Consider the following 26,413-nt stretch of genomic DNA (forward strand, 5'->3'; position numbering starts at 1 on the left):
TTTGGGAACAAGAGGGCAAAACATATAATAAAGATAAAGATACAATAAACTTACATTACAATGCTTAGTCTTCAATTTCCCCACTTTTAGGCTAGCAACAGTCTTTGTGTTTCTCCAAAATATTTTTCATGTTATATCTAGAAACTTAAAAAGTAATAGTTTGTGTATAAACATACCACACTTTGTTTATATCGTGTTAATGGGAATTACAAAGCAATTAAGATGAATTATTTCATCATTGCCAAACCTGTCAACATGCTTTGAAATGTAACAAATCATATAAGGAAGTTTTGTTTAATTAAAGATGTAAAAAATAAAATATAAATCTGGGCGGGGTTAAATCTTCTATATGTCAGTGATATTAAGTACTATTTTGTTTTTTTTAAGACTTCATGGTAAACTTTTTAGTTCATTAAAATAAGCCAGATAATAAGACAAATAAGAAAGACCATTGGAGTTAGTAATATCAATGGCTAAAGTGGCCTTTCTCAACCTTTTTACCCTGATGGAACCCTTGAAATAATTTTCTGTTCTCGAGAGAGAGAATCCTCTTGTTCCCAATTTAAAATACTATTCGCATAGTGTGTAACTATTTCTACCACTGTGAGCACTAGCTTTTTATGGTCCAAAAAGTTAAAAAGGTTTTTTACAGTCATGATCTCATTGAACGTCTAGAAATGTATTGTGAAATCCTAGTTGCAAAAGCCTAGTCTAAAGATCAGATTCCTATCAGAACAATTAAGTAATTCCTATTTAGTAGTTCTTTATTTAAAACCATTTTTATTTATTTATCACATTTATGTAGCCATCCATCTCATGCACTCACTCTTACAGTTAACTAAATGTACCATAGTTATAACACTTAACCTTGTGTGTTTCATTTGTTTGTGATGCATACTTCTCTACCAAGAATCAGCTGTGAACATTTCATGGTTATTGAGATGAGAGTGTCATTAGGGATTTAACAAATGTCCCAAGCTTTTATGGAACACCTCTTGTTCATAAGTAATCTAATGTAAATGACTTTCAAGTTTTCAATGGCTATTCCAAGTAGGATAACGTAAATTCTCATTCTCACAAAGAATTTTGTTTAACATTTACATTAAAGTGCATAAACCAGTTCAAAAACAAATGAAAATTCAGTTTTAGAACAAACATGGTGTTTGGCACTGAAAATCTTTCTGTAAAATTAGATTTCACTTCTGATTTATACAGTATTAACTTACATTGTATCTGTGAAGAACAAAAGAAATGCTGTATTTTTCGGAGAATAAGATGCATTCCCCCCCCCCCAAGAGTGGAAATGTTGGTGCGCCTTAAAAACTGAATGCAGCCATTTTTTGCTATCCAAAATCCTTGCTCCTGCATCCCATTTTTGGACAGAGGGTCTGGGAAGTCTGCAGAGAGCTCCTGAGGGCTGGGGGGATGTCAAAAACCGCCCTGTAAAAAATATTCCTGGGGGTATTTTTGCCATCATCTATTATTATTATTAATTATTATTATTATTATTATTATTATTATTATTATTATTATTATTATTATTATTTAGATTTGTATGCTGCCCCTCTCCGAAGACTTGGGGCGGCTCACAACAAGATAGAACAAATCATAAATAATCCAAATAACATTAAAATATTTAAAGATCTAGCACCCAGGAACTCTCTGCAGGCTCCCCAGACCCTTTGCCCATTCAATTTTTTGCAAAACAATGGCCAAAAAATGGCCCTTTTTACAACAACGGAGATGTTTTTGCCATCTCCCTGCACCCTACAGGCTTCCCAGATCCTTTGCCCACCCCATTTTTGCAAACCCCCCCCAAAACCAGCCCTTTTTCCACAAAAGGGGTGTGTGTGTGTTGCCTTCTAATTACCCCATCCAGCATGACTAGAACAGGAATTCTGGGAGTTGAAGTCCACAAGTTTAAAGTTATCAAGTTTGAGGTTTATAGAAAAGTGTTCATGGTTATAAAAAGTATGCATGGTTGTAAAAAGTATTCTGCTACACTGGTATTTTATTCCAATAATATACTACTACATCATTTGGTTCAGAATACTTTTTTCCTTGTTTTCCTCTAAAATCTAGGTACCTCTTATACTTCAGTGTGTCTTATACTCCATAAAATACGCTTTGCTCTTTTCGTCACAAATTCAAATGACAAAGGATCCTGAATTCTGGTTTACCAATAAATGAACTGTTGCATATTTCTCCAATAATTCAAATTATTTAGAATACTGTTATTGAGACTAAACAAATATGGTTTCGTTCAGATTTTTTTTATTAAAATATTTTTATTAAGGATTTTAACAATATTAACAAAGATAATACAAAGATAGAAAAATAGAAAATCTCAAGTGCAAAAATAAAAAAGAAAAGATAAAAAAGAAAAAAAACAGTATATAAGGAAGTGGCTCCTGATTTTCTTTGCATCAACTACAGTATAAGAAAATTCATTATTTCCCTATTCTGGATGAAATTATTAAAAATCATTGTCATTTATGTCCAGGTTTAGGGAAACTATTAAAGGTTTCCAGCATTTTATTAAAGACTAATAAAGGTTTCTGTCATTTTATGACAATATTTTTTATTTTACTATTGATAAGTCAATTTTGATTTCCCTTTTTTGTTCTAAAAATTTTGATCTTTAGTTCATTAAGTTGTTTACATGGATTTGAATCTCCTCAAACTTTCTTCCTTCCTAAAAAGTGTCTCAAAAGTTTTAGAGAATGTTTTTTGTAAATCTATTAATCAGTTAATCTAGGTAATTTTTCATCTTTTGATTTCTCATCTGTTTTTCAACCTTAACTTATTTATTTCCCATAATTTCTTAATTTTGCTACTGTTTCTATATCAATTGAAATTTATTTCACCTATTCACTTTTTGGTCTGTAAATTCTTTCACATTATTTTAGGATGTGCTTCAAGAAATATGTTAATAGATGCAATAATTATTGCTGTCAATTTAATTAATTAATTTTATATATGGCCCATCTTGCTTTTTGGAACAACTCTACACTCTTTAACTATACGTTTCTATCCCAACTCTTGAAGGATCCTTTAAAGTTACTAAAGTATCATTATATATGCACACATACACACACAATCATACATACATACCTATCTTTATCTGGCATTTTGTGAATTTTACTTCTTTTATTCAAATCCAAAACCTTCCGTCCGTCCTTCCTTCCCTATTTCCCTCCCTCACCTGAAACTTTACTTCCCTCTAATGTTCCATTTCTATAGAATGTCAGCAGTTATCTACTTACTGATAGATTAAACAATTTAGGTTTCACAAATATATTTTATTGATATTATTTGAAAAATGTTAGCAAAACTTCAATATGCTAAATTCTTCTGTATCCTTAATTCAGTTAAAACTTTCTTGAATTAAATTCTTGTTGAGTTTTTTGCTTTCTCTCTGTCTCTCCCTCTCTCCCCTTCCCTCCCTCCCTCCCATGTCTGTCTGTCTGTCTGTCTGTCTGTCTGTCTGTCTATCTATCTATCTATCTATCTATCTATCTATCTATCTATCTATCTATCTATCTATCTATCTATCCCTACCTACAGTATCTATCTATCTATCCTTTAAAGTGTTATTTATTTATTTTTCAATTTGGGCTGAAGTTTTACTCACTGTGTACTTTTTGAACTTGTTACCGAAAAGTTTGAAATCATTGTAAATAGAAGATAAGGTTGACAAACCCAGTGTCCTTAAGGGCATCACTGTAGATGAGTGCTTCCTCGTGTCCCAATCTCCTGTATTGCCACATGGTCTTCATATAAGCAGTTGTCTGGAGGATCAGTCAGCAATCTCTAATTTTCTCCTTATCCAAAAAGGTTCCATTAGAACAGGATCATCGTCAGTCCTCATGTCTTTGTCAAGGGTGTAATCTTGCTTCTCTGGAGATATTTTAGTTTGCCTTTCTTCGCTTGGAAATATTTTACACCCAGATTTTTATTGTAAGCCAAGTACAAATTACTACTACTATTACTTTTCTGGCTGAACTATATCAACCAAAATATAATAAACAGTAGAAGTGACAGTATAATAAAATATAATTGATAATAGTGATTAAATTTAAGTTAAATATTGTGGCCCTAAGTATTTTTAAATAAAAAACATAGGATCTCAAAATTTTAATATAAGAATTTTTAGAAGTTTAAAAAATGAATAATTTATTGTTGCTGGTTATATTCCAAGTACAGTACTAAGCATGACAAATTTGATAGATATTTGCCTTGTCAATTGAAATAAAATTAGTATTAATATTATCTTATCAATTGAAAGAAAGCCTAGACAACTTCCAAATGTGTAGATTTTGATTCCCAGAATTCTCTAGTCACCTGTTCATTGCTGAGAATTTTGTGAATCTAAGTTTATATATTTAGAATTTTTCAACGTTGGGAAACACTGAACTATATAGATTAAAATGATACCACCATAAATTCCAGTGCTTGCTGTTCCCATTAGGAGACCCAGAGAAACATAAAAAGGAAAAGACTCCCAATGCATTTCATATATCTAATAAACCAATACCTTAGTAATGAATGCCATGTTAGTAGGCTTTTGAGGCTTGTTCATTGTGCAAACTGCTTCTTAATACGATTATTGCAAAAGTCCATCAACAGATAACATCTCTGTGGCAATGATAGCAACTGCTGCCTTGGAACAATGCTATTAAAAAAGCATTTTTGTTGAATCTGGAAATGATGATCTAATAACGCATCAGGCAAGATATTTTGCTGACTATATTACGTTAGAAACCTACTGTGCTAGTTTGACTTTGAAAGGAGAGACTTCTGCCATCAGACAACTATTGTATGTTGATTAATCTAGGCTGCTAACAAAAGGAAATGACCAAGTTTGAACTTTCAGAGCTGTATTCTAGCAAAGAATCCTCTGATAGTGTGGTCTGTGTTTGACATGACTGTAGTAGAAGTAAAGCTTCAGTGATAACTATATGGTAGAAAGAGATATAAAAATCAAAACCTGCAGCAGCAGCAACTGTAACATTTGATGTCATGTAAAAGCCTCTAAATAGAGTTTTTAGTGAAACCATTAGCATGTAATTAGAACTCCAAGCGTACTAACATATTGTTCGTCCAAAATGTTCGATGACGACCTTGACATCTAATGGGGTATGGGCTGTATACAATGTGTCCACAAGTGGCTGGTAAGGCCTATATGGGCCCAAAATGTTCTGCCACATGTTGGGCAGACATGTGTGGGCACCATTGTCACATCATTTGCATTTGCAGCTCTGGCTTTGCAGAGTGCTCTCTTTTCTACTGCTCTGAATGTTCTTCTGGCCTCAGATGTCTGGCAGTGCTGGTGGATCAGCATGCGCCATGTTGGTCAATCTTGCGCCAGGGTTTCCCAGGAGGTGGTGTCGATATCGAGGGAATTGAAGGAGGCTTTCAATGTGCCTTTGTATCACTTCCTTTGCCCCCCATGCAATCACTTTCCTTTAGACAGCTCATCTTAGAGGAGCTGTTTAGGGACTCAATGGTCTGGCATCCTAGCAACATGGTCTGGGCTTTCATCAGCAGGGTGGGAATTGATGGCAGACCTGCTCTGCAGAGGACCTCTGTGTCAGGCACCTTATCCTGCCACCAGATCCTCAGAATTCTACAGAGGCAGGTCAAGTGGTTGTGGTTTAATTGCCTAGTACAGGGGTAGGCAAAGTTGGCTCTTCTATGACGTGTGGATGCCAACTCCCAGAATTCCTGAGCCAATCATGCCAGTTTAGGTATTCTGGGAGTTGAAGTCCACAAATCATAGAAGAGCCAACTTTGCCTACCCCTGGCCTAGCATGTCTCCTGTAGAATAGAATAGAATTTTATTGCCAAGTGTGATTGGACACACAAAGAATTTGTCTTGGTGCATATGCTCTCAGCGTACATAAAATAAAATACAGTGTTCCCTCGATTTTCACGGGGGATGCGTTCCAAGACTGCCCGCAAAAGTCGAATTTCCACGAAGTAGAGATGCGGAAGTAAATACACTATTTTTGGCTATGAACAGTGTCACAAGCCTTCCGTTAACACTTTTCATCCCTAAATTACAATTTCCCATTCCCTTAGCTACCATTTAGATTATTACTAACCATGTTTATTTATTAAAGTTTATTAAAAAAAATATTTATTAAAGGTGAACAAAAGTTTGGCAATGGCATATGATGTCATCGGGCAGGAAAAACCGTGGTATAGGGGAAAAAACCGCAAAGTATTTTTTTAATTAATATTTTTGAAAAACCGTGGTATAGGCTTTTCGCGAAGTTCGAACCCGCGAAAATCGAGGGAACACTGTATACATTTGTCAAGAATCATATGGTACGACACTTAATGATTGTCATAGGGGTCAAATAAGCAATGAAGAAGCAATATTAATAAAAATCTTAGGATATAAGCAACAAGTTACAGTCATACAGTCAACATGGGAGGAAATGGGTGATAGGAATGATGAGAAAAACTAGTAGACTAGAAGTGCAGATTTAGTAGAAAGTCTGACAGTGTTGAGGGAATTATTTGTTTAGTAGAGTGATGGCGTTTGGAAAAAAACTGTTCTTGTGTCTAGTTGTCTTGGTGTGCAGTGCTCTGTAGCGACATATACAGTATGTATATGTCTGTTTACAGTCCAAGTCTCACTGGCATACAACAGGGTAGTTAGCACTATTGCTCGGTAGACTTCGAGCTTTGTAGCAAAGCGTACTAACATAATCTTTTAAGATCAGGCATTTCTGTCCATCTTTGTTATGACTACCAAGGAAAAAAAAGATAATGCACACTTTTTAAGTGTCAGGTTAATTTATGTAAGAATGCACTATGATTCCTCATAATTTCTCTGAATTATTTAGAACTCTACATGATATTGATATTTTAATAATCCATTGCTTTCCACACTTGAATCCCTGAGGACTAGTATGCATAGAAATGCTCAGTAAAGGTTTTAGATCCCCCCCCCCCAAATAATTTACTAACATTAGAAAACTCAAGAAAAATCTAATGGACAGTATTCTTAGCAATTTATTGCAAATACTTTTGGTCATTAAAATTAATAAATCAAAATACGACTTATCCTTTGGTTTCTAAAGTATTATTAGAACTAAAGTATCTTTTGTGAACTGTTTTTAGTTCCATTGGGGAGTTTCAAATTTCACTTTCCAATGGCTTGATACGATTAAATATATTTGTAACTGGGTAGTGTTACTCCTTTTTGGCCAAATTCTTATTTCTTTGCTTCATTTATTTTATATCAAATTTTCCAAGTTATCTACAGTTAATCCTCCACTTTCAACTAGTTCTTTAATGACCAAAGTTATAATGGAGTTCTCTAAAATTACTTAAAACAGTTTTTATAATAGTTCGCTTTTATGGCTGGTCCACCTTTAGTGGTGGTCCACCTTTATGGCTGTTTGCAGCATCTCAGTATCATGTGCCTATGATAGTGACTTTTTTTTTAAGCAAGTTTCCAACATTATTTCCAGTTTGTGAGAAAAAATGCCTGTTGGAGAAAATGGATTTGCTTAATGACTGCAGTGTTCATAACTGGGGTGTTTGCTTAAATGACCGCTGCAAGAAATGTTTAAAAAAATCAGATCTGGTCATGTAATGCTTCCAATCAAATTATGTCCATAATCCTGGACTCAGATGTAGTCATAAATCAAGGACTATCTACAGTATATTGTTGAGATTTAGCAACTTTCATAAAGAAACGGTATTCTGTGTAGGTTTAAAGGCAATTCATGATACAAGTTTAAATGATTTTCCACCAAACTCTCAAGATGTTTGTGCCATGGCAATTTGTCTGTAGTTTTCCAAATTTGTAGCACAAATTCAAATTGACATACTTGGCTTAACTAAAGAATAGAATGTCTGCGAATTGTTATTTGTTTTTAATCTCAGTATGAACTGATAAGGAATTTTTGTGTTTGCCCTGATGGTTTGAAACTTTGATAGGTATGGAAGGTTGGCGAGGAAGGGGAACCCTATCAGACAGATTAGGATTATCAATTTGTTTCTCAATATCTTCATATTACAAAATAATATCATTTTCATTTCTATATACAAAATAATGAGTAATCATTCTGCGAGTGCAACTACTTTTGTAAAAAAAAATTCCAATATGATTAGAATAATTCAATGTATTCTCATTTGAAAATGAAAGATCTTATTAGTATGATGGCGAAATAGAGCTTTTGAATCATATTACGCATATAGAATTGTGTTTTAGTATCCGTAATGTAAATTTATATTCTAACTCCCAGTGCTATGGCTCTAGAATGGAGACATTTAGCAGAACCCATATGTTTGCCCTGAAGCATCTGGAATTAGATAACAGGAGTGCAACAAAAATACCAATGTTTATGGTATATGTTGATAACATCAGGAAGGATATACAAGCGTGAAAAGTAACAGTAGGTGAATCTAATATCTTATCAAAGCATTCCATAGGAAAGGGTGTTAAGAGGTTACATTACCCCTTCTCGGTTTATCTGTCTACTTTTTTCTGTTTTGCCTTCGTTATCTTACCTGTTTCCAATGTTGTTGCCAGCAGGGTGGTTTTTTTGTTATTTATACCTCTAAATCCTTTGTTTTTGGTTTTAAGTTAGTCTTCCTGACAACAGTTTTGGTGTCATGGAATTAGGTAACAGGAGGGTGCAATATAAACATCAATGTTTGTTATATATCAGGAACGATACTAACTACAAGTGTGAAAAGTAACGGTGAGGCTTATTAAAGCATTCCAGAGAAAAGCAATTTCTGTAGTCTCTCTCTCTCTCTCCCCCTCCCTCCCTCCCTCCCTCCCCCCCCCCCTCCATGACACTTCTCCCCACCCAACCCCAGAGTGGAGAATTAAAGAAGAAGGGATTTCAGGAGAATATTATAGTTTCTTAACTACTTCTTTATTTTCATCTTTATAAATCTTCCATTCTTTCTTCCCAACTTGCCAAATTAATATTCAGATAGGGTATTGACATATGCTTGAAACATTTTCTGCAACATCTCCAGGGTAATCCCCTTTCTATAGATTGCTCCAACAATAGTCTCCATCTTCCTGCTTTTGCTACTTTCCTGCAGATGGCTATTCTAATATTATAATCTAAAAGTGCCTCAAGTACAAGGGGAAAAAAAATAAAAATCAGTTAGCCAACCTTTTTTTTTTCTATTTTACCTTTCTATGTCCTTAATACTTAATCTCATTTGACACTATGATAGTCATAAAGTCTGTTTCATATTACCTTTCTCTTTTTTGTGTTATAAAATCCACAAATTGTCTGACTTCTTTAACATCAAACAAAAAACATTTGCACAAAAATCTTGTCTTATGTATTTAGTTCTAATGTTTTCAAAAGCAGTTTTGCCAAAAGTTAATCTTTCAACATTATTGCTTTTTTTAATCCAATTTATGCTTTCTTCAGCAGTTTTTTTAGTAACAGTTCAAAATCCTTTAAAACCTGGGAACCAGGCTATGGAAGCATTTGTGGGAAGTGCCCGGGATGTTTATAGGAGTCTTTCAGCCTCTGTGCCCAGCGCAGCATTTGGATCACTTTCTAGCCACCATTGCCACCTGTCTTGCCTTCAACACCAGCTTGAAAAGAGACTGCTGAGCTGCTTTTGGCTTCAAAGCTTCTAGATCGGTTGCCTCACCAAATCTCCATGCGGGAGAAAGCTTCTTTGACTCGGATCTCTGCAGCTGGCCATTTTGTTTCTGCCTGCAGTTCCAATCGGCCTGGAGCCCAGGGAGGCCGCGGCAAGCATTTTAAAGGAGCTTGGAGCAGACAGACTTATCAGAGAGCAGACAGCCTTATGCAGACCCCAGCCTATTCCACGCAAGCGGCCGTATTGCAGGCTGGTAGTCATGAGGCAGGCAGAATTTCTGGCTGAAGTGACCATGTTGCCAGTCTCGCACCAAGATGGCTGCTGATACTTTTAGTTTTGCTGTTCCTGCTATTTCTGCTGCTGCTGCTGTCCTTGCTGTTGCTTTTCCCCCATGCAATGAGTCCTACTGATCCTCTCTTGGGACAAGATTCCCTATTGCAATTAGATTTTGGAGGAGTGATCCATAGAAAATATTTCTGCTATTGCTATTATGGCTGAACGAGTTGTTGGCTAAAGGTCTGTATCCTATTGGCCTATGAGCATCAGGCTAGACCACCTCCTTGCTGCATCACAGCACACGCAACCAGGAGTGCGGCCACCATGGTGGCGTGGGTAACCTAGGACTCCATCCTTGATATTTGTAGGGCATCCACGTGGTCTTTGCTATCGCTGTTTGTGAGGAATTATAAACTTGACGTGTTTGCTTCGGTGGAGATGGCGTTTGGGAGCCAAGTGTTGCAACAAGTTCTACCGCCCGAAGGGACCCTGGACCAATCTGTTTTCCACCCAACATCAATTTAGCTTAGGTATATTCCATGCTTGGACTCTCCAAGCAGTGCACAGGAAAATGAATGTTGGCTTACCTGAACATCTGTTCTATGTGCGCTATGGGAGAGTTGAACCCCACCCTGGTTCCGGTATGGTCGGTGTATCAGATGAACTACACCTTTCCCAGATCCAGATCTTTGTTGAAAAATTGGAACTCAGCCGGAGGAAGAGGAGTGACCAAAGAATTTGCAACTCAGTCCCTGGCCAATCAGATCCATGCTTGGACTCTCCTGCAGCGCATATAGAACAAATGTTCAGGTAAACCAACCTTCATTCTCCTGTGCGACACTTGGAGAGTCCAAGCATGAAAAATACCCAAGCTAAATCGTTGCCTAAAAATGCTGATCAGAGAGGCAACAGGGGGTGTGGTGTGTTGTTGAGTGGAAGAGATAGAAAGATGTTTGTGTGTTTGTAAAGGAGATAAAAAAGATACATTCTTAGCAGAGAGAAACAATGAAAGAGCCTGCAAGGTAAGAGCTGGGAAGATTGTTAGCAGATAGTTAGGGCTGGGGGGAGGAGAGAAAAAAGCTACATTCAGAGTATTAGACGCACGCTAATTATCAGCCTCCTTTTGGGAGAAAAAAAGGTGCGTCTTATATACTGAAAAATATGGTGTGTTTCCTGGGATCAGCAAGATTATAGTGTGGGGGAGAGTTATAAATATTGTGGGTTTGAGAACATTTTGTGATAGAACACTTTAGATGCCTTTTTATGTAAACCTTCAGATTTTGTTCTGAGAGATAGTTGGACATATATTTAAGTGTGTTTTTATGGAATATGCATGGTAACATTTAATCTGAGACTGGTTCTGATGTTTAGTCTCTGACATTCCATCACAGTGTTTTGAAATTAATGCTGAGTCATAAGCTAAAGAATGTAAGTCTGTCATAGCTTCATCATATCAGGAAGTATTTGGATTTTCTCCTTGATTTTGTTTTGCCATTGTTGGCTGTGCTGTTAATTGTAAATATTGTCAGTTTAAAAACATCCCAACCTGTTTTTATCAGGGAAGTATCTTTGGGATGAACTGATTCATAAATATTGTTGCAATGAAAATAAAGACCATTGCTGAACTAAACAAAGGTGAACATGTAGATTATTTAGTTGACTGTGTAGGATCAAATGCACAGTACTGGTGATGGATTGTAGTGAGGAGATGGAAACCCTGGATGGAGGGGGTTTGTTCCAGAGGAGTACCAGGTAATTCAGCCCAGATATCATGTGGTCCAACACCTCCTTAATAGAGATAGTCCTCGACTTACAACAGTTCAACTGTTCAAAGTTACAACAACACTGAAAAATGTGACTTATCACCACTTTTCACATTTACAATCTTTGTAGCAGCATTACCATGATCATGGGATCAAATTTCAGATCCTTGGCAACGGATTCATATTTGTAACCATTGCTGTGTCCTAAGGTCATTTATTAACCTTTGCAGCAAGATTAATTTAACTGCAAGGTTATAACTTATTGATTCATTTAACAACTGTGGTAAGAAAGGTGGTAAAATGGTGCAAAACTCTCTTAACAAATGTCTCACTTAACAGTAATTTTGGGCTCAATTGTCATAAGTGGAGGACTACCTGTAGTTCACAGACTGTTTTATAGATGCAGATAGTAGAGTCTTTACTGTTTACACACCCATAGACAAAATGCTTTAATCTGAACCCATCTTGAAAGAAATACCATGTGTCATTCTTGGTTTTGGTCTTGACCCTCTAGATCAGTAATGGCGAACCTATGGCATGGGTGCCACAAGTGGCACGCAGAGCCATATCTGCTGGCATGCAAGCCGTTGCCCTAGCTCAGCTCCAACGTGCATGTATGTGCCGGCCAGCTGCACAGAGGTTCTGGGAGGGCGTTTTTGGCTTCCAGAGAGACTGGGGGATGGGGAAGGGCATTTTTACCTTCCTCCTGCTCCAGGGACGCCTTTGGAGCCTGAGAAGGGTGAAACACAAGCCTACTGGGCCAACTAGAAGTTGGGAAACAGGCTGTTTCTGGCCCCCAGAGGGCCTCCGAGGGATGGGGGAAGCTGTTTTTGCCCTCCCCAGGCATTGAACTATGGATGTGGGCACTCAGGTATGTGGGATAGCGCACCTGCACGCTTTTTGGCACCCAAGGGAAAAAAGTTTCGCCACCACTGCTTTAGATTGTAGAATATAAATTTTCCCCTTTTCATATAATAGAATTTCATTAGCAACTTCTCCAATAAGGTTACCTTCCCCTGTCACATTATTCCTGGCCGGGTAATAGTTTCTCCTGTAAATTCTGTCTATTCTCTTGTGATACTTTTCTATATTCAACTAGAAAAGTTAGAAATGAAGGTAGTTTCAAGATTTTGTGAGATGAATATCACATTAAGCTGTTATAATTTTCTTTTTTGCTTGCAGAGATTTGAGTCATAACAATTTGCTATCCTCTAATTGGAGTATTATTTCATCGGGTCAAATGCTGCAAGAAGTGTAAGTTACTTTAGCTGTAAAGTAATAAACTAAGTGATATGGCATTAAGAGTTGTAATATGTCAAGTGACATGATATTTGAGAATGACATGTTGATTAGAAAAAAATTGCAAAAGGCTTCAATTAGTAGGATTTTCGGTGAAAGAGTTTTAAGGAGGGAAGGGTAAAAAAAGATTAAATATGATAAGAGCTGTGATATAGTGGTATATTAATACTGAACTGCCTTAGACACCCTTAGTATATGGTGCAAATGCAGTGGAAAAAGAAAATAAGCCATTCAAATTGTGGCTCCTGCAGTCATTGCTGACTAAGAAGGAGGAGGGAGTGGGCCCGAGTCACAGCCTGCTATCAGGCATTGAAACTGGGAACTGAGCCACAGTTTTAGAATTGGGCCATAGAAGTGGCAGGCCAAGGCACGTGTGTGCATCCCCACTCATGCAAGCAGTGGGTGAACACATGTGCTCCATTTGCGCAAGCATTGGGTGAACATGCCAACCACTCACACAAATGGAGCTGTACGCATGCTTGTCTGCTGTGCATATGGAACCATACCTTCTCCCATCTCTCCACCAGTCCACAAAGCCGAAAAGATTTAGAATACAGTGATCCCCCGCTCGTTGCGAGGGTTCCGTTCCAGGACCCCCCGCAACGAGCGGGTTTTCGCGAAGTAGCGCTGCGGAAGTAAAAACACCATCTGCGCATGTGCAGATGGTGTTTTTAACTTCCGCAGCGCTAGCGAGGAGCCGAAGATTGGGGGGCGGCACGGCCGCCGACATGGGGGGCTCGCTAGCACCCCCCCGAACCCCCAACCCGGGTTTGGGGGGGTGCTAGCAAGCCCCCCATGTCGGCGGGGATGTTTTAAAACACCCGCGCGGCTTTCCAATGAGTCCCGAAGACAAACGCGGAAGTTTGCCGTTTGTCTTCGGGACTCATTGGAAAGCTCCGATCGTTTTAAAACAGTTGCGCCGTTCTCTGCTGACTCCTGGCGAACTTCCCCGCTTTAGGAGTCAGCGGAGAATGGCGCGCCTGCTTGGCTTCCCTCGCCAGCGCAGCCAACGTGCGCTACGATCTTCCGGGCGAGCCAGGCTCAGTGACGGAAGGCAGCCGCTTGGCCCGGGATGCTGGGCCGAGAGGAGCCGGGCTTGATCCGCTGAGCCTGGCTGGCCCGGAAGATCGTAGCACGCGTTGGCTGCAGCGGCGAGGGAAGCCAAGCCGGCAGCAATGTCGCCGCCGCTGCAGCCAACGCGCGCTACGATCTTCCGGGCCAGCCAGGCTCAGCGGATCAAGCCCGGCTCCTCTCGGCCCAGCATCCCGGGCCAAGCGGCTGCCTTCCGTCACTGATCGCGCTACGATCTTCCGGGCGAGCCAGGCTCAGTCACGGAAGGCAGCTGCTTGGCCCTGGATGCTGGGCCGAAAGGAGCCGGGCTTGAAGATCGCAGCGCGCGTTGGCTGCGGTGGCGAGGGCTTGCGATGGAGGGTGGAGGAAGCGGCCATGGGAGGGCGAGCTGCCTCAGGGAGGAGGATCGGGCGGGACCAGGTGGGGGCTGGAATTTCTCCGCTGGGAAGAAGCGGCCAGGGCGAAGGGCGGGCGAGCGGCGAAGGGCGGGCGAGCGGGTGCTGGGGAGGGCTTCTCGCCCTCCCGCCAGCAAGAGGGGGAGCGAACGGCGTGGGCGGGCGAAGGGCGGGCGAGCGGCAGCGAGGAGTTTGCGTGGGCGGTGGGGAAACTCCTCGCTGATGCCAGCAAGAGGGGGAAGACCCAGGGAAGCCGCCCAGCAGCTGATCTGCCGGGCGCCATCTACGCATGCGTGCCCATAGAAAAAAGGGCACGCATGCGTAGATGGTATTTTGACTTCCAGGTTCAAAATTCGCAAATTACCCTGTTCGCAATGGTTGGGGACGCAATAACCGGGGGATCACTGTATACAACTTGGTTCTGAAGCTCCAGCTCAATCTGATTTATTTTTAAACTCAGCCTTTCTTTTCACAGCTTCTTTCCCCACCCCCAATTTGCATGTTGATAAGAGTCATGAGCACTTTTTTTCTCTAGCATTGGGTTCAAAATAATTTTTTGTTTAAAGTTTGACTTTGGGTCAGATCACATCCGAGGATATCAAGGGCATACAGGTTCTTCTGCCTTCTGCCCCAGTTCTTACTCAGACCTATAGCCCTGAGGCTGCCTGTGGCTCTCCAATAAATTGTTAGCCCAATCTGAACTTGATTGCCTTTTTATAACCAAGTTTTGCTAGGGGGAACCATCTATATTTCTAATCATTAAAATAATTTAGCTGAGAAGTGGACAGTTTAGATTTTACAGGGTACTTTACCACGTTCCTTTAGCAGGCTTATATTCATATACGCAGAATTCAAGATTTAGAAAGTTGCATTGAATATGCAATTCAAATCTCACCAGGCTCAAGGTTGACTCAGTCTTCCATCCTTCCGAGGTGGATAAAATGAGGACCCAGATTGTTTGGAGGCAATATGCTGACTCTGTAAACCACTTAAAGAGTGCTATAGAGCACTGTAAAGCTGTATATACTGCAAGTCTAAGTGCTGTTGCTATTATAAGTATAGTAATATTGATGACAGTTTTTAGTTTCAAGTTTGCTGCATAATATATGGTTCTTAAACTAGTTTGCATATATAGAAATGTTTTGTATTTTAATATAGAATTTAAAATTAACTAGTATTTAGATATTTAATCTTCTCCAGAAAGAAGTAGACTAGTTATGAGAAATAATACATTTCAGAATATTGGGAATCAATTATGTTGATTTAACTCAAATAATAACTCAATTTACTTTTAATGCTCTTATGAATGTATTGTTCCAATAATCCTTCACATAATATTTCACAGAGAATATCAGTATTCTTCTGAAGTATCTCACTTCAGCACAGTGAGACTTCTGTAATAATCCATGCTTGTTTGCAATTTTTTTTATTTTGCCAGAAGGACTGAATTCAGATAATAAAATAAATGTATTTAGGTGCTTTGAATTGTTTTGCTTTTTATGAAGTTCACTTCTGAGAAAGTTTCTTGACTTTTTAAAAATGCACATAGAACAAGAATATTACTCTTAATTTGTTGATTTGGCTTCTTTTTGAGTCTACTAAATAAATCTTTCTTTCAGGAAGATGAATCACAATGAACTAAGTGGCATTCCCCACTTTGGTGAAGCAACTTCTAATATCACAGTACTATCATTGTAAGTTAATATTCACAGATTTCTCAGGATGATTTTTAAACTTAGCAGTTTAGAATATAAATTTGTTAGATAATCAGTCAAATAAAAATGAAGCATGGGGGGATGTTTGAAAAGTAAATTGAAAAACGTATGTAATTAATATCTAGTCGTAGAATGAAAGAGCAATAAAGAACAAGAGTAATACTAGAATTGCATTGTCACATTTGTGCTATCCGTTCATATTGAACATTTAAATATGTTAAAATCACTTGCCAGCAATCATTTGTTGGCAAGTGACCCATCAAGCTATTTGGATAGTAGCCCATCAAATCAACGGAGAAGCCCATTCTAGAACCATAATCCCAAAAGAAAATTGAAGTGATCTGTGATACTTTGCAGTAACCTCATCCAGGTTTGTCCACTAAAAGGATACTTTAATTTGACTTAAAACAGTTTGTATCATCAAAATAAACAGCTTCCAAATATTATTCTAGAGTTATATTTAATCTACAAGATGTTTATCTGTATTTTTTTAAGGAGCTGAAATTTCAGAGATAATATAAGTATGACTTCTAAGATGCTTGTTTATGTTTTAGAGTGCATAATTCAATTCAGGAGATTGTCTCTGAACAACTGCAACCTTATTTCTCCCTGGAGAACCTTGATCTCAGTTCCAACTTCATCACAGAAATCAAAGTTTCTTCATTCCCATATATGCAGCTGAAGTACCTGTAAGTAGATGGGGATACTTAGCACGAGGCATTGAAAGTTGTTTATTTTCCAGTATATTTATCCTCATTTTTTTCCTTTCATATAAAAATAGTGCAAGGGTTCTTAATGGATTTCTGTGCATCAAATAACATATGTATATATATTGTATTTGCCTTTTTTAATGAAGTCATGATAATATTAATGAAATAATACAAACTTCACAATGGTACTAATAAAATTATACATGCTGTAAAAAGAGGATTTAGTAAAACCTCACACAATGGATTAAGGAATTGTTGAATGGAGGGATGGCAATACAGGTGGTTGTATGGATTCCCAGATTAGAAGGTGATATCCCTCAAAATACTAATTGCAGGAATAGTAGAACCTATTAATGTTAACTTATCAACTGATTGGGGATTGGAAATAGGATAGGCAGATAGACTTTAATAATGACAAGTAGATCTTCACTGTATGAATATGATATGATTCTAAACATGCTAAACTGTAGCTTAGTAAGTGAATGACTGTATTATCCACCCAGATTTATACATTCTCGGTTTATTTTGCAACACATTTCAAAAGGTTTCATTTTTAGTTAATTGTAACATATATGTCTGGACCAGGATCTGTAATTAATAGTAACCATGGTTACTATGGTTAGTTTAAAACAAACCATAAACTGTTTAATGTTAATTGTACTTAATAGTTCTAAAAACATAAGCCACAATTACTTAAAAGCAGAAATGAACACTCTTCAGCTATGTGGGAATAGAGTCAGCTTAGTTACAGTTTAGTGCAATGCCTGAATATGGACAGGTTGAAAAAGGAATGTTTGTCTCAGTCTCAATTCCTCAAAGTTGTAATATGTTTCATATTTCAAGCATTTGGACAAGCATTTCATGAGTAGTAGTATCTAGAAAACTGTGAATATAAGATCATTACTTAATTGTATGCAATTAATTCTAACTGTCAGTGAAACAGCATACTAAGCTTTATGAAAGTAAATTTCAATTCTAAATCAAAATGCAATAGACACCTTTGGTTCTTTTGTTAAATTATGCCATCAGAATTTAACATCTGCCTTTCTAAACTCTGGTTTTATAGGAATTTGAGCAACAATAGAATAACTATTCTGGAAGCAGGCTGTTTTGATAACCTGTCCAACTCCTTAATAGTTCTAAAACTGAACAGAAACAAGATAAGCATGATTCCACTGAAGACTTTGAAGCTTCCTTATGTGCAGTTCTTGTAAGTGATTATACATTGTCAATTTGAAGCCCATATAGGGAAAGGAATGTTAACGAATGCCATAAATTCATTCTAGAGAAGTATTTGATTGTTAAATGTATGTGTCTAATAAAACAAGTTAAGAATATTAGTTAAATTTCTAGTGATGGGTCATTTATACTACTGCAGGAGTATAAAACTTGATTTCATTGAGCGCTGATTCAGGATTGTGTTTGACCTCAGGTGAGCTGGGCTGAGCGTGGCCAGCATGATGTCACTCATGTCAGGGAGCACCTGTGGTGGCCCAAGTGCTCTGCTAGTAAAAATAGGCTCCCGAGTTCCCGTTTTGGCTGCCACGGCCTCCTGCAACCCTCTGTCAGCAAAAATGGAATTCGGGAGGGGCACACACCTTGAGTTTGACAGCCCTGTACTACTGTGAATCCCTGCTCAATGTTCCCAACATTCTATGATTCTGAATTTGAGCAGGAATTGAATTATAGGTAGTCCTTGACATATGATCGTAATAGAGCCTGCCCATTGTGCTTATAAGTAGTGATGGTCATAAATCAGGTCATCCACATGACTGACCTGATCAGCTCCTTAATAAAGGCAAGGATTCACTATCGGCAGGTTTTTGGCAAAACCATCATAAAACATGGGCATGTAACTGTGAAGTACTACGGATAGCCATAAATGTAGGCCAGTCGGCAAGCATTTGAAATGCAGTCATGTGACCACTAGAACTTCATAACCAAGTCTTAAGTATCCCGAGGGAGGTCTGGGGTAACTGGCTATAAATTGAGACTACCTGAAGATGATGCCTACCAAACACTCAATTTTAGTATCTTGTTGAAATAAAATTCATATTGTGCTATAAGTACAGTGGTCCTCTGATTATCGCGAGGGTTCCGTTCCAGGACCCCTCGCGATGATCGGTTTTTCGCGAAGTAGCGGTGCGGAAGTAAAAACACCATCTGCGCATGCGCAGATGGTGTTTTTACTTCCACCGCAGCAGCGAGGAGCCGAAGATTGGGGTTTCCCCGCCGCCCACGCCAACTCCTCGCTGCTGCCACGCCCGCTGCTTGTCCGCCGCCTGCCTGCCCGCACGCCCGCCCACGCCGTTCGCTCGCGCCGCTTCCCAGCTGAGTCCTGAAGCGAACTTCCGCGTTTGGCTTCAGGACTCAGCTGGGAAGCGGCGCTGGGGTTTCCCCGCCGCCCATGCAAACTCCTCGCTGATGCCCGCCGCTCGCCCTCCCGCCAGCAAGAGGGGGAAGACCCAGGGAAGCCGCCCAGCAGCTGATCTGCCCGGCGCCATCTACGCATGCGTGGCCATAGAAAAAAGGGCGCGCATGCGCAGATGGTGTTTTTACTTCCGGGTTGAAAAATCGCGATATAGCGTTTCGCAATGATCGAGATCGCAAAACTCGGGGGACCACTGTATATATTAAGAGCCGGGGTGGCGCAGCAGGTAGAGTGCTGTACTGCAGGCCACTGAAGCTGACTGGATCTGAAGGTCAGCGGTTCAGATCTCATCACCGGCTCAAGGTTGACTCAGCCTTCCATCCTTTCAAGGTGGGTAAAATGAGGACCCGGATTTTGGGGGCAATATGCTGGCTCTGTTAAAAAAGTGCTATTGCTAACATGTTGTAAGCTGCCCTGAGTCTAAGGAGAAGGGCGGCATAAAAATTGAATGAATGAATAAATGAATGAATAAATGAATGAATGAATAAATAAATAAATATTGTTTAAATAACATTTCAGTTTCAAACAAATATATATACTGGCATTATAAGTTAAATATGCATGCATTATATAATTGCATGCATTAAAATAATGGGATAATGTTAAAATAATGGTTAATATGAGGAGTTTAAAAAAAATATTTTGCTGAAGTCCTGGTTTAAGTGTACTACCTAAACTCTTTGTTCAGTGTGGAAATATTGGTCATCTGAGGATTTATATGTTTAAATATATGTTAATACTAAGTATAGCTTTGACCATTTAGTTTTGTAATTCAGATTTTGTCTTTTTGATGGCTAAATTATGTTTTCCGTATTACATCAATATCTTTGTAATGCTTTTATTAGAATAGCAAGCATAGAAAAAGTTATAATTGTTGATCAGATGGATGGATGGATGATTGCATTATTTCTGTTACCTTATATTTAAATTATTATTTTCAGGGAACTTAAAAGAAACCGAATTAAGGTAATAGAAAGCCTTACCTTTCAAGGCTTAGACTCATTGAAATCATTAAAAATGCAGCGCAATGGAATTAATAATCTGATGGATGGTGCCTTTTTTGGACTGAATAATATGGAAGAATTGTGAGTATACTATGTACACATTATAAAGTTTTCAGAAACAGTGACAGTTAATGAATGTTGAATTCATTGCCTTTTGCTTTCTACTTAAACCTTTCCTTTCTTTGCTTTCTAACTTGTCTTGGCTTCTGCATTGAGGACCTGTAGATACAACAGTATTTCTACTAGCAAATTTCTATGTATGATGTGCATCTAAATACATACACAAATACATGATTTAAAACATGTAACCTTTTCTTTTGATTCTGCAGAGAGTTGGAACAGAATAATCTGACAGAAGTAAATAAGGGATGGCTATATGGCTTAAAGGCCCTGCAAAAGCTCTATATCAGTCAGAATGCCATTAACAGGATTGGACCTGATGCATGGGAATTCTGCCAAAGTCTTTCTGAACTGTAAGTACTTACATTTGTTTTATTGAGGTAAATTTAATGGAATAAATTGCTATCTCAGTTGGGAAAGTTTCTTAATATACCTTACAAAAATGGATCTGTCTCCTCAAATCAAATTGATTAGTGGTGTCACAACATTTCAACAATCTTATTACTTACTTTTTTTCTTTATTGTGCGTTTCATTTCAGAGATCTGTCATACAATCAACTGACTCGCCTAGATGACTTTGCTCTTATTGGAGTGAATGTATTGGAAAAATTAAATTTGAGTGACAATAGACTTAGTTACATCGCTGATGGGGTTTTTAAAGGACTCTCATATCTACAGACTTTGTAAGTATATATAATTTGGAAGGGAAATAACATTTATCAAAGGGAGTTAGCAGGAATAAAACTTAAGCACTCTCATCAGAGGGTGATAGTAATGCTTATGGTATTCAGAACACAAAGGAGATGTGCGTCCATTTTCTGAAGATTGGCCTTAGATTATTTATATGCATTTCAAAAGGTAAAATGAGGCAGGTCTATTATTTATTTATTATTTGTTTGTTTGTTTGTTTGTTTGTTTATTTATTTATTTATTTATTTATTTATTTGATTTGATTTGTATGCCGCCCCTCTCCGTAGACTCGGGGCGGCTCACAACACAATAAAACAGTTCATAACAAATCTAATAATTTACAATTTAAAATATTTAAAAAAAACCATTATTAAGCAGACATACATACAAACATACCATACATAAATTGTATAGGCCCGGCGGAGATATCTCAATTCCCCCATGCCTGACGACAAAGGTGGGTTTTGAGGAGTTTACGAAAGGCAAGGAGGGTAGGGGCAGTTCTAATCTCTGGGGGGAGCTGGTTCCAGAGAGTCGGGGCCGCCACAGAGAAGGCTCTTCCCCTGGGGCCCGCCAATCAACATTGTTTAGTTGACAGGACCCGGAGAAGGCCCACTCTGTGGGACCTAATCGGTCGCTGGGATTCGTGCAGCAGAAGGCTTATTATATCAAAGAATGGGCAGTATTGCTCAGGTTTATTGTTTTCAGTACTTCTAGGTGCTTTTTCTAAAGGATTCAGCATTTCCATGGATCTTTTGTATATATAACATTGAGTAATTCTTATGGAGTCATTGATAGGTGCTACTTTACCATCTGTTTTCATGAAGAACTCCTAAGCAAGCCCTTTTTTTCAGGCTGAGTTCTTTCTGTGCTAGGATAGGAGGCTGAATTGCAAGTAGATACAAAGATATAATAGTGCACAAATCTAGCATCTGAACATATGCAGAATACTTTTCACTTTCTGTCCAGCGAAAAGCAACCTGTCCTTCATAAAGATCAGTGGAGAAAGGTTGGTTGTGAAAATGGTATTATCCCTCAGGAATTTCTGGCATTTCTCTTTCTGGAAATTAAGCATTACTCATTTCCCTGGTGAGCTCTGCTGTAGCAAAGAAGCATCAGTTTTCAAAAGGATAGGAGATACAGTCTTTCAGATTTTTCCACTGAAATCTGCTCAAGGCTTTTTGTCTTTTCTGCAACATTAATCCTCATACCCCGAGTTATTTTCGTCAAATGGCTTATTGCTTCTTTTCTTTCTGGAGCAAAAACAGCACAGCCGATTTTAAATGGTTCCGAGAGATGAAAAAAGCCTCCAGAGATGTGTAAAATGTTTGAAATTCTTCTGAATGTATAAAAAGTAAAGAGCATGGTTAACCTTCATATTACTATCTTTAAAAATATTTAAAAAGGATTACTTGGATAGAGTATATTTTTAGGTATAGACATGGAAACTGCACAACAAAGTGTAAATGAGACTGAGTTGGGGTAACAAGTTTTCTCAGGGAGAATAACTAAAATATATCATGAGAAAATAGAAAGTGACGGAGCTCTCTTTCACTCCCAGCTATCATTAAGTATTATTGGGAAAGAAAAGAGAATAATCTGTTGCCCAAATAGTTAACAGCCTTCAGAAAACTTGCATAATCAGTTACCCTCTTTTACATTCAATGCATCCTTTTAAAGGGATTAGTTTAAAGCTAATATTTTAAACTTGTAGCATAAAACAAAAGAATAGCAGATTAATTAGTGAATTTTGCTGGAATCTTGAGACACATCAAGCTGCTGACTGGCTAGTTTTTTGGTTCAGGGTCATTGGATGTTTACAGACAATAGTCTGAGAGTGATTAACAGGGCTTCAAGTATTTGTGCCTAACTGGGCATGAAATGTAAATGCCTATTGGCCCACCCAGTAAGGGCCTACTCAAAAGAACTTGTTCTAGTTACACATGACATTGGAATGTGTCAACTTCAACAGTCGGAAAAGTTGTCCTTTAATAGATCTTTTCCTGTGTGTCAGTGGCTTTGCAGTATAAACTAACTTACTGCCCTGGTTTCAGGCTGGAATACAGAATATGTGCTGCATAATTATAAATCAAAATGCAGCATAGCATTTATTTTAGCATACAAGCTTTCTGTTAAGTTATAACTAATAGGGGAGATATTTACTGTGAAACTGCCTTTATTAAGGAATTTGTTATCCATTTATATACAGTTACCAAATTAATTCCTGAAAATAATAAACATCTTAAATATTCTCTCATTTTGCAGCATGAGTACATCAGGTTATTTTGATAGTGCAAAATGTTGCAAAATTATATACTGTATTTTTCGGAGTATAAGATGTACCATAGTATAAGACACACTTTATTTTTTTTGGGGGGGGGGGGGAGGAACATAGGGGGGGGGATCTACCTACCAGATATTCATCTGGCTAGTATCGTTAGTCTGGTCAGATTCCGCACATTATTTTATCCCCTGATTAGGGCTTACAAAAAACCCTTATTTGGAGAGAGTAACAATGAAAGAGCTTGCAAGCTGCAAGCTCCCAAAAAGCTGGAAACATCATTAGCACCTGGTTAGGGCTGGAAAGAAACATTCTGAGTAAGTTAAGCAATGAAAAAAAAAACCCTGCACAGACCTAGGGCTTGGAAAGCATTCTTTGCAGAGAGTAACAATGAAAGAGCTTGCAAGCTGCTAAGAGCTGGGAGCAATAAAAAACCCTGCAAAGACTTAAGACTTGGAAAATATTCTTCTCAGAGAGAAACAATGAAAGAGCCTGCAAGGTAAGAGCTGGGAAGATCGTTAGCAGCTAGTTATAGCTGGGGGGAAAGGCTACATTCAGGGTACCTGAGTTTTCAGCCTCTTTTAGGGAGTAAAAAGGTGCGTCTTATACTCCAAAAAATACGGTAGGTAGTCCTTAACTTGCAACAGTTTTATTAGTGACCAATCGAAGTTACAATGGCACTGAAAAAAAGTGATTGATGACCATTTTTCAGACATGACTGTTGCAGCATCCCCGTGGTTATGTGATTTACATTTGAATGCTTGTCAGCTGACTCACATTTATGATAGTTAAAACGCCACAATCATCTTTTGCATCTTCTGACAAGCAAAGTCAGTGGGGTAACTAGATTAATTTAACAACTCTGGTGATTCACTTAACAAATGTGGCATGAAAAGTCGTAAAATGGGACAAAACTCACTTAACAAGTTTCTCACATAAATCTAGGACTCTGTTGTGGTCGTAAGTTGAGGATTACCTGTACCAAATGACAGATATAGTGTATTTTTAAAAATTGTGTTGATTTTTTTTTTGTGTGTACTCTCATTGATAAACTATTGGCTAAGTTTTGCATTCACTAAAATTGAGAGGAAAGTGAAAGTTGTTATAAATTTATGACTTGTCCTTAGCACTAGTAAGATTATTAGATTTCAGCTAAGCATCCTCTTTTCTTACAAGTTCACTGAATTGGTTTTAACAGCTTTCTTTTTCTATCCTTTAGAAGGATGTAGAGCACAAAGGGATAAACGGAAGTTACATTGGCATATAATAGAATTTGGGAATAAAACCACCCACATGTCTCTCTGAAAATCTGTTTTTCTGGCTAGCGATTCTTCACTCAACCTGTATCTCATCTCTTACTATGCTAATGTTATAAGCTTCTTGCTTCATTAACATAAAATCATTTACAACAATGGTACAACACTAATTCATTTGAAGAGGCTCACCAGTTGGTGGTAAATGACATACTGAAGCCATTAAAAACTAATAGATAGTGTTCAGCTGGAGTAACAGTGCTGTCTGGCTTTAGCTCTAATGATTTTCCATAATTCCACTTTCCCATTGGGGCTATGCGCATGTATTAATTCTTCCAGTCATATTTTTTAACCAAATTATATCTCATTTATACTGACCAGAAATTTGAATATCCATATGAGGATTTTTTTATTACAAAACTGAATCTTAAAAATGGCAAAACCTGAAAGAGAGAGAAGTAATTGGGTTAGAACAGTGTTTCTCAACCTTGGCGGTTTGAAAATGTGTGGAATTCAACTCCCAGAATTCCCCAGCCAGCACACATCTTCAAACCGCCAAGGTTGAGAAACACTGGGTTAGAAGAATGTGTTTTGTTTTTGCTTTGCTTTGTCAAATATTTATTTGGAATGTGTATTTATATTTTTAGAGATCTACGGAACAATGAGATCTCTTGGGCCATAGAAGATGCAAATGAAGAAGCATTTATAGGTCTTGAGAGACTTAATAAACTGTAAGTTTTTAAAGTTGTAGACTTGATTGATTTAATAGTGAAAGCTTCAGATTATGCGACAGGTTTTTTTTTATTGATATGTTTAGAAACCTTTCACGTTGTTTAAAGCTTAGCTCTGATATTAGCATATTAAAAAAATAACAGTTGAGCATGTCAGGTTTTATGAATGTGATAAAATTAGATTTTCAACTCACTTAATTAAAAATAGTATCATAAAAAGTTATACCTTCAAAAAGACAGGGCTTTATTTGTACCATACGGATAGACGACATCAGCAAGTATTGCAGGCCCAAGAAAGAAAGAAAAAAAAGCTTAGGACCAAATTGTTGGAAATGTATGGAAGAGATAATCAACCTCCGGTGGATATTGGAGGTTGAAATGATGACGAAGACATAGCCAAAATGTGGTTGTAAACCTCAGTTTAGCTTGGCATACTGTGTGGACATAGTTATGGTTTATTGAGCTAATTCCAGCTAATGTTAAAGTATAATTTGTTTTTTTTAAAAATCTGCTTCTTTTGACCACATTATAAAGGAAAAAGGGTTTTGTGTGGCTTCATTGATAGATGAGAATCAATATTTATAGGTCATATTACATAGTTGCTATCTGGTAAGAATATATTTTGGAGAGGAATTTCCTGTTGGGATTTGTTGCTTTAAGTTTTTTCTTCAAATCAGTTATTTTACCTTATATGCAGTCACACACAAAAAAAAGCAATATCTGCACTGAATGACATGCAGAGGGAGATTCCCCCCTCCCTCCTCTTCTCAGTTGAAAAAAGAGAAATGTTGGTCCTTTTACAACAAAGGCAGAAACTGATGCCAAGTTAGGAAAAGGAAAGAACGGATACCATTCTCCTGAGTCTCCAATTAAAGGCCAGAAGCTTAAAAAGTGCAAGAAGCAGTAGAGGACTTTAGCCTCAGTAATCTCTTTGCTTCTAAGAAATATCTAACAAGTTGAAATAAAAACTGTTGAGTTTTAATCTTAATTTTTTTCTCTGTGTGGTATTACATAAAATTTATTGTTTCTGAACAGGTTGGTATTCTATATAACCTTATCCTTATTATTTCT

General features: G+C 37.9%; 1 protein-coding gene across 2 annotated transcripts in view; it reads left to right on the forward strand.

Moving 5' to 3' along the window:
- Nucleotides 1–26,413, forward strand: part of LRIG2 (leucine rich repeats and immunoglobulin like domains 2) — a 50,515-nt gene that overhangs the window by 11,793 nt on the left and 12,309 nt on the right. The window contains exons 2-9 of one of the 2 annotated variants that reach the window (XM_070745642.1): nucleotides 12,825–12,896; nucleotides 16,027–16,101; nucleotides 16,677–16,811; nucleotides 17,899–18,042; nucleotides 20,205–20,348; nucleotides 20,597–20,740; nucleotides 20,927–21,070; nucleotides 25,259–25,342. In XM_070745642.1, coding sequence (XP_070601743.1) covers nucleotides 12,825–12,896; nucleotides 16,027–16,101; nucleotides 16,677–16,811; nucleotides 17,899–18,042; nucleotides 20,205–20,348; nucleotides 20,597–20,740; nucleotides 20,927–21,070; nucleotides 25,259–25,342 — 942 coding nt within the window. The remainder of the gene's footprint in view (nucleotides 1–12,824; nucleotides 12,897–16,026; nucleotides 16,102–16,676; nucleotides 16,812–17,898; nucleotides 18,043–20,204; nucleotides 20,349–20,596; nucleotides 20,741–20,926; nucleotides 21,071–25,258; nucleotides 25,343–26,413) is intronic. The other variant, XM_070745643.1, reaches the window with a different exon arrangement.

The sequence above is a fragment of the Erythrolamprus reginae genome, chromosome 3, assembly GCF_031021105.1.
Source record: "Erythrolamprus reginae isolate rEryReg1 chromosome 3, rEryReg1.hap1, whole genome shotgun sequence".
NCBI classification, from domain to species: domain Eukaryota; kingdom Metazoa; phylum Chordata; class Lepidosauria; order Squamata; family Dipsadidae; genus Erythrolamprus; species Erythrolamprus reginae.